The sequence below is a fragment of the Strongylocentrotus purpuratus genome, unplaced genomic scaffold, assembly GCF_000002235.5.
Source record: "Strongylocentrotus purpuratus isolate Spur 01 unplaced genomic scaffold, Spur_5.0 spur5_scaffold_11, whole genome shotgun sequence".
NCBI lineage: Eukaryota > Metazoa > Echinodermata > Echinoidea > Camarodonta > Strongylocentrotidae > Strongylocentrotus > Strongylocentrotus purpuratus.
The window spans coordinates 24,002,043-24,010,566 of record NW_022145596.1 but is presented as its reverse complement, the minus strand read 5'-3'; the positions used below and the strand labels follow the sequence as shown (position 1 = coordinate 24,010,566).

Genomic DNA, 8,524 nt, shown 5'->3' with positions numbered 1-8,524 from the left:
TTTCTTCCACATTAACATGAAAGAAAATGGAAAAACTCATCATTTCCCCCACCTTTCCAAGAACTGAATTTTCCCTTTAATAAATCTCCATCTCATTCGGACTGCATCTTACCCTCAGCGCGCGGTATGCACGCGCGGTAATTGAACAGGTGGGTTATCTGTTCGCTGTGCATGCATCGCTCGCAAGTCGCAAACTGTGCGGTATCGATGCTCATTGTACGAAAAGCTTTCAACGGGTGTAGGCCGGTGCGGGGATCTTACAGCGACGAAGCGAAGACCCAATATAAAAATCATCCTCGATCTAACCATATTTTTCAATCTCCAGCCTGAAAAAGGTGAGTAGATTCTTTAGCACGTGGTTTGTTATTGTGAGCAAGTTGGTAAAACATCATTTCAGGTTCCAACCATCTCTGATTATTTTGTGTTTACATTTAGATTTACCGGCACCCCTGTGCTCGGAGGAGGTGCACCGGATGGTGTATGGGGTACGGTGTAGGGGGGTACGGTGAACACCCGAAGCGTAGGGTGTAGCTAGGGAACGGTGGACGCCCTTTGTTCAGGAAGCCTTGTAATACATGTGTAACTGATAAGTCTGGGACGGCCTGCTTTATTGATTATCGATGTGTACCTACACATGTTTCTAAACCAGGCTGAAGTTATATGATTTTGTTGTACATATGCATATTTTATGAAAGAAATAGTTTTTATAAATCCCAATTAGGTCTATAATAGCTAGTATATGATTCTGTATTGTATATTCATTTTATTTACATAATAAATGTGCACAAATCAATTAAAATAAATTTGATGACAAATTTATCAACTTCTTATCTTAAGTTCAAAATTGTACATGTTGTTAGATGTAATTTCCAACAGTCTATCCAGATTTCAAAGCATATTTATGTCGTTCGTAAATGTAAAGAAAAATGAAGAATTCAGGATATAGCAGAGAAGAACAGCACCCTTGTTATTGTATTGCATTTCAAGAAATTGACTGGATGTTGCATAGTATTTTGCATCTAGGTGAATGTGGTTATTGTCCACTAACTCGTATGCAGGAGTATGTTTCATGTATATCTACTCTGTATGGGAGGTTCATTTTTTCAATATTTTTATTTGTCTTAATTATTATACAACTATACTGGATAGATCAAGGATCACAATGGTGTTAGAGGTGGAGGTCGGAATTTAAAACAACCTTCGCTACATGCAGATAAAACCGTTTTAGCAGCAGAATCGAGAGAAAATCTGCAGTTAATTTTAACTGTGGTATCAAACATTATTATGAATGAAGGCTTAGATTTAAGCAACAAGAAAACAGAGTGCATGATAATATTTTAAGAAAAGACTCGGACACCCCAATGCAATACTATCTCAAAAATAAAAGGGAAACAAGCAAACCCACACTTTTAAATATCTGGGATACACTACAGCATCAGATGGGGAAAAATATTCATGAGATAAACAAAGAAGTGTTCAGCAAAGCAAGAGTAAAACCATGACTCATCAACACAATAAGAAAGACAAGAAGAATGGTTATGTCGCAGTTTTGAAGATGTACACTAGGTACTAGGTACATGTATTACTAAATTTTGTAAGGTGTCTTTTTCATTGATGGTAAATGTGTATGTAGATGCAGCCATTTTAAAAGTCACTGGTAATGATATGTCATAAATTCTTGTTCATATTCAGTTTCTTCTCCACCCCACAGGCAAAACATCACAAGATGGCTTACAGTTCCCCCACCTTGGCAGAATTTCAGGAACACTTCCGCAGTTCTACTGAACGATCACGCTTGCGTTCAGCCCGCAACGGAATCCCCAGCCCCGCTCACAGTGCACATGGTGTTTTAATCAGGACATCGCTTCAGAAACGCACAACGGACAAGAAAGCTAAAAAGGTGTGCTTCTACAGAAACGGGGACAGATTTTTCAAAGGCATCGTCTACGCCGTATCTCCAGAACGCTTCAGGACATTCGAGGCTCTGTTAGAGGACCTAACGAGAACTCTATCCGATAAGGCGCATTTACCACAGGGCGTAAGGCACGTCTTTACCATCGATGGCACTCGTAAGGTCACGAGCCTCAATATGCTTCGACAAGAGGAAAGCTACGTGTGTTCGTCACAGGATGTCTTCAAGCGCATGGAATACTCAAGGACTAATGATCCTGCGTGGAAGGTCGGGTCACCGTCGGCCAGAAAGGACGGCCGGGACAGTAACACGCCCCTCCCACGCACAACGGACGGCTTCATCGATGATGGCAGAGATTTCATCAAACCAAGGCTGGTAACCGTTATCAAGAGTGGAGCCAAACCCCGCAAAGCTGTGAGGATCCTGCTCAACAAGAAAACGGCTCATTCCTTCGAGCAGGTCCTGACGGATATTACGGAGGCCATAAAGTTAGACTCTGGTGCTGTTCGCAAGCTTTATACCTTGGATGGAAGACAGGTAAGTTTAAGATCTGCATACATTAAAATTTATATTTTCTGAAGAAGGGTTTCATGAATGCAAACTTTGCATGTAGCTCATGTTCTTCTAGCTCCCAATGTAAATCACCTATAGCCTAATGAGTGTGCCAATGCTCATATATGCCAATGCTCATATGCCGATGTTAAAACTAGATGTATTTTTCATTTACTCTTCTCTTCATTTGGTTACATCTTGAAGGTGTACATCATTGTGGAAGCTGTTGTTATGTAGAGAGCCATTTGAAAGAGAATGTTGAAGAATAGACACCCCCCCCCCCCCTCCCCCTCCCCCCTCCCCCCTCCCCCTCCCCTCTCCCCCCTCCCCCCTCTCCCCTCCCCCCTCCCCCTCCCCCCCCCCAACAAAAAAAGTGGGGAAGGGGGGGGGGGAGATAATTGGACACTGTACACCTCACGTTAGGATGTATGAGATGGATTGCAGATACATATACGCAGATTGTAAGAGTGTGGGAGAACATGCGATTGAGGGAATACAGTCGACGATTAAATGCTATGAATAGACATTCCTGCCGATCGAAAGCAATAAAGATGACAGAATATCCTTCAACCTGTCAGACAGAAAACTATTCATCTTTCTCTGATGGCAATCATTTTGAGAGAACTTGAAGCAATATAATGTTCCTTCATCGATTACAGAAACCTTGCACTTGCATCTGTTTCTCCAACTTATCACGCAATCCATGTTATTGAGCAACCTTGCACTCTTAGTTAACTCTTTGACTGCTGTCTTCGCCTCCCTGCACAGTGTCTCATTTGCCACACATGCACTTCTGCACAAAACAATAGGCAAACATTGAGGGAAGGATCGCTTTGTGCAACCCAAAGCTTTGCAAACTTACCATTTCCATTCTTGAATAATTCCATGACAACCCTTTTAACATTGGTATAGATTAATCTTGTACTTGAAACAGTTAAATAATCTTAAAGCCCTTGGTATAATTACATGATAAATACATTGTGGCACAGGGAGATTATTTGTGTGGCATACAACGAGTTAAAGACACAATAACTTACTTAGGGAAGAATCCTGAAGTAGCCTTTTGGTCACTCAAGGATGTTTAACTGTCTGTAAAGTATATTTACTTTGACAGTTACCTGTACTCAAAGATTGTAAAAGATTTAGCGCATAGGGTCTAACCATTGTGTGGAAGTTGTTGACAGAGCTTCTCATTGTGGGTGATAACTGATAAGTTGTTTATTTTACCCAGTTATGTGTCCTGGTTCCTGTCAGGTTTATATTAGAAAAAAGAGAGACCTAATGTTTCATTTATTTAACTGCTTGTTAAATATGGAGAGGAAATTCTTTTTTTTTCTCAATTCATTTTTTCAATAGAGACTTACATTATTACAGTTACATGTACGTAAGTGCTTGATAAATATGGAGTAAAAGAATAGAGGAAACTTTTTTCTTTTCTTCAATTCATACTAGCTAGTGATAAAACAGTCTAGAGACTGATTTATAAAGAGCTCACATGCAGTCATGTAAGTGATGTTTACAAAATTTCAACAAAAACACTGCCCAATATATAAAGAGAGAGAGAAAAAAAAGAGAGGGAAAAACCACTGAGGTTCAAACCATGTTCAATTATAGAGGAGAAAAACTGATTTTCTTTTTCTATGATGGTTGCCCTTAACAACAAGACTACCTGCCTAGGGCTTGACTTCATTTTAAGAAATCTTGCGAATACAGTTTCTATTTTATGTTGATGCATTCAGCTGTAAGAACTTATTTATAAGTAATTAGTATGACTTGAGGCTTGGCAGATGCAGAAAGAGTCTACTAGACATAATTTAAATATTTTGGTGAGATATACGAGTATACATACAATGAGTATGGTTACGGTATTTGCAAAAAGTACACTGACTGTGAGATGGATGAACTGTACTGTATGTGGTTTGTTTGCCCTTAAAGAATTGTTTTTCATGAGATTAAATTTGTCAGATGGGTACAAACAAAATCCTGGAAAAGCTGCCTGTGGTGCAACGTTTGTTTTCTTGGCAGTTAGGGAGTTTGGTCATTCAATTTCCCCGAATGGAGGGATTCATCCGGCCAGCTTTTGTTTTTAGCCGTGGATCTGTGTCAGTATTAGTCATCGTGCGTTATTGGTTGCACAGCCCGAGTTAGCTGGTGACACGCACCGTGAGTCACCAGTGGGATCTATGGAGATGGGGAGAGTGGGATGGATGAGTGATGCAGGGATGAGGGGTCAGAGATAGAGGAGAGATGGGATGTGGAGGATGGGAGAGAGAGAGAGAGAGTGAGACAGAGAAAAGGAGTATGTGAGTTTATGTTGAGATAGTGTGATGTAGAGAGAGAGAGGAGAGAGAGAGAGGGGAAGAGTGGGATGGATGAGTGATGCTGGGATGAGTAGTCAGAGATGGAGGAGAGATGGGATAGGGATGGGATGGGAGGATGGAAGAGAGTGAGAGTGAGACAGAGAAAAGGGGTAAGTTTATTGGTGTGATGTAGAGAGGGAGAGAGAGAGTGAGAGAGAGAGAGAAAGAGTGAAAGAGAGAGAGGGGGGATGTGAGGATGAGGGATGTAATGAAATGGAATACTGGAATGGGATGGGTTAGTGATGCAGGAGTGATCCGTCAGAGATAGAGAGGGAAGAAAATAGGGGAGAGAGATATAGAGAAGGATGAAAGAGAGATATAGAAAAGAAAGGGAGAAAGATAGAGAGGGAGGGAGGAGAGAGGGACAAGGGAGCGTGGGAGGGGGAAAGAGGGAGGGAGAAAGGATGGGGGATTTATTTTTAAAGATGACTGACATGGGATGAAGATGCTGGGATGAGTGGTTAGAGATGGAAGGAAGGTTTTGGAGGGAAAATAATATTAAGTTTGAACATAAATTAAATCTTTAGTATACAAAAGACAATTAAAAGACATTAAGATGAGACAGAGATAAAAAGAGAAGGGTGGATGGGTGGTACCAATAGGATCAGAGATAGCTACAGAAAACCTTTATAAGGAAGAAGGAGATAAATAATGCATTTAAAAGATGTGAAGCTGATGTGGAGAGTGGCAAATGTAGATTAATATCGTGCCAAAGGACATTAGTAATGGGAAAATGAGATGTTGGAATTGGTCTGACCACAGAGGGAGGAGGGAGGACAAGGAGAGGGACAGGGGATGACAGATAGGAAATAATGATATCAAGAGTAAGGGAATGTGACAGATGTAATTGAAACACTGAACTTCAAGGTGAATTACTTTATGCAGGAATGCATTATCAAAGATGCATGAAGAGGGGATGAAATTGAAGATGACAGAAGTATTAAGATACTGTAGAGAGAGAAAAAAAAAGAGAGAGAGAGAGAGAGAGAGAGAGAGAGAGAGAGCTTGCATACATGTTGAGAGCCAGACAGATGTTATAGCACTCATCATTGAACATATTATCTGTTCAGAGTCGGAAGGTCATTAATCTATATATGTTAAAGCAAGCAGACAATATTCATGTGTGTAAAAATATAATGAGGTGTATGTACATGTAGAATAAGACACAAAGAAAAATAATAGAGGTTAGATAGGAAGAAAGATCAGTTATGAGGGGCTTTTTAGAAAAGTTGTTGTTTGTCTAAAAAAAACATGATTAAGCACAAGTAAATGTATGCTTTTTGAAGAGACTTGTAATTTAAGTGAGTACTGTAGATATCTCACAAAAGGGAAGATACAATGTAGATAACTGGTAATCACTTGCAAGAGAGACAAACAAACAGACAGACAGAGAGACAGCCAGAGACAGAGAGAGCGCTCAGGGGAGGAGAGAAAGAGATAAAACAGAGAGATAGAGAGAGAGAGGAGGAGGATGATGAAGACAATTTAGTGCATGCAACATTCATGAGAGTCTGAGAGATGGAGATCATGTGGGTGATTTTCTAAAAGCCAAGGGAGCTAACATCTTAGAATATTGGCACATATTATTCAAGAGTCTCTTGTGCATCTCATGATTCACATGAGGCCTGTCTTCATCAGCTCGAGATTGCCAAATATCCCGCTATTTCAACTATCCCGTTCGCAAATTATCCAGTTAGTTTGTGTCTTCATCAGCATAAAATTGCAATTAGCGGGATATTTGGTTGGGATAGTCATCCCAAGATATCTTGGGATAGTTTGCAAAATATCCCGCTATACACCAGCCCGAAGACTCGCACTATGCGCGAACGCTGAGCGAAATATATTGAGCTAGTTTCTCAAGGTCAAGTTTCGAGGTCGAATCTCTAGCTGATGAGGACGCGATTTGTAACTTCAGGATTATTTCCCAAATCAGAAATAGCGGGCTATTTGGCAATCTCGAGCTGGTGATGACCCACCTATGTTCTTTGACGGAGCAAGGCAGGAAAGGCTAACCACCTTCATTTGATGTATACAGCAAAGTGGAGATTATGCAGTAATGACTCATCGTGTGGCATACATTACTTGAAAAGCTTTTAAAAACAAAATGTAGCATTTCAAGAAAATGTTTTTGTAGTATGCATGAGCATTAAGTATGGATTACATGTTTCAGTATGGTAAGTGCCACAAGTGCTACATTAAAAAAGGAGTGATTTTTAGATGTTTGAAAGGAGTAGGGAGTTTTCTTTTGTCATTTTGGAAGCTCATGTGGTATGTAAGTCAGAAAGAGTCACCAACAAAAGTCTCAACAAATAAGCTTTTTTTCAATATGAGACAAAATAATTTGTACAAAAAGATTAGAAACAGCTGAAAAGCTTTGTAGAATTTTCACTTAAAATCATTCACAAAATCTCTCCTTTTTATCCTTCATCAAGAAACGTTAACATTAATCTTGCATATTTTGTAACAGAAATGCTCTGGTATATATCTAAGAATGTAGATATTACTATTCCCCTCCCTCTCCCCTAGAAACGTGTGTGGGATGCTTTTGCCGTGGACATTAATTATGTAATCTTCTCTTCAACTGCGGTCATGAAGATAGAGGTAATGTAGTGAACTGTCATACGGTTGACTACTTTAGATTCAGCGATGAGATGTGTATGAGATGTGCATTATTCTTGTATCTTTTACTGCATAAATGCTATAGTGTAAAAATAAGTCACTTATATTAAGTAGATATATCGGTACTCCCCTCAATTCGAAATGTCTGTTGGATGCAACGATCTGTCTCGTAGTTGACTTGCAAGAGATTCATTGTTAAGAAATGTTTGAGATTAATCTTATGTCTTTTTCAACAGGAATAATAATAATATTTGGTTCTTGTATGGTGCATATCACATTATACAACATCTGTATGCGCTTCCAAAGAGCTTTGGAAATTATTACCCTAGTTTTAGCTCCGGCAGCCATTATCAGCGCACAGTGCTTTTTGTGAAAATTAGTACTCCTCTCCTTTTTAAATGTCTGTGTGCCGGGTTCCAGGTTGTGAACATTACCTGCATGTCCCCATCTGCGTGAATAATTTCTTGAAAATAAAGACAAGCATAATGTAATGAACTGTCACATGGTTGACTACTTTAGATTCAGTGTTGAGATGTGAATAAGATGTAGATTAATCTTTTGCTCCGTTGAGCCCATGTCTTGCATATGACGCATCACTGGATAACATGATAACAGTCTTCAGACCATGAATAATATGCGTGACCCCTCCGAAGAGGGTGCAGGCCGCAGGCCGGTGAGCTCCATGACCAACACCCTTAAAGAGAAGGTTGAGTTCTGGAAAGAGGTGAAAAATAAATTGAGAACGTTATAATTGTTATATGCAAATGTGGAAGAACATCAGATAAAACATGTTCTCTGAAAAGCATGGCTCTTCAAATGCCTTCATATTCTAAATATGCATGTAACATCGTAAAAATCGGGGGGCCGGCTTTTTACGCCATGTGTTCGTGTAGTCCCATATACATCTTTCTGTGCAAGTGTTTGTAACTTTACCAAGACTTGGCCAAATTTCTTATCATTTTGATGATTCCAGAACCTTGCAATACACACAAATTCTTATATGCTAGATGATCAACCTTTTCTGGTCGGTTCCACACCGTTTCTTTCACAATGCAATCGCATGACCAGAACTCAACTTCAT

General features: G+C 39.8%; 1 protein-coding gene across 1 annotated transcript in view; it reads left to right on the top strand.

Moving 5' to 3' along the window:
• The first annotated feature begins 225 nt into the window (after positions 1–225).
• Positions 226–8,524, top strand: part of LOC587664 (serine/threonine-protein kinase DCLK1) — a 42,322-nt gene continuing 34,023 nt past the window's right edge. The window contains exons 1-2 of the mRNA XM_030980931.1: positions 226–335; positions 1,712–2,449. Coding sequence (XP_030836791.1) covers positions 1,727–2,449 — 723 coding nt within the window. The 5' untranslated portion in view covers positions 226–335; positions 1,712–1,726. The remainder of the gene's footprint in view (positions 336–1,711; positions 2,450–8,524) is intronic.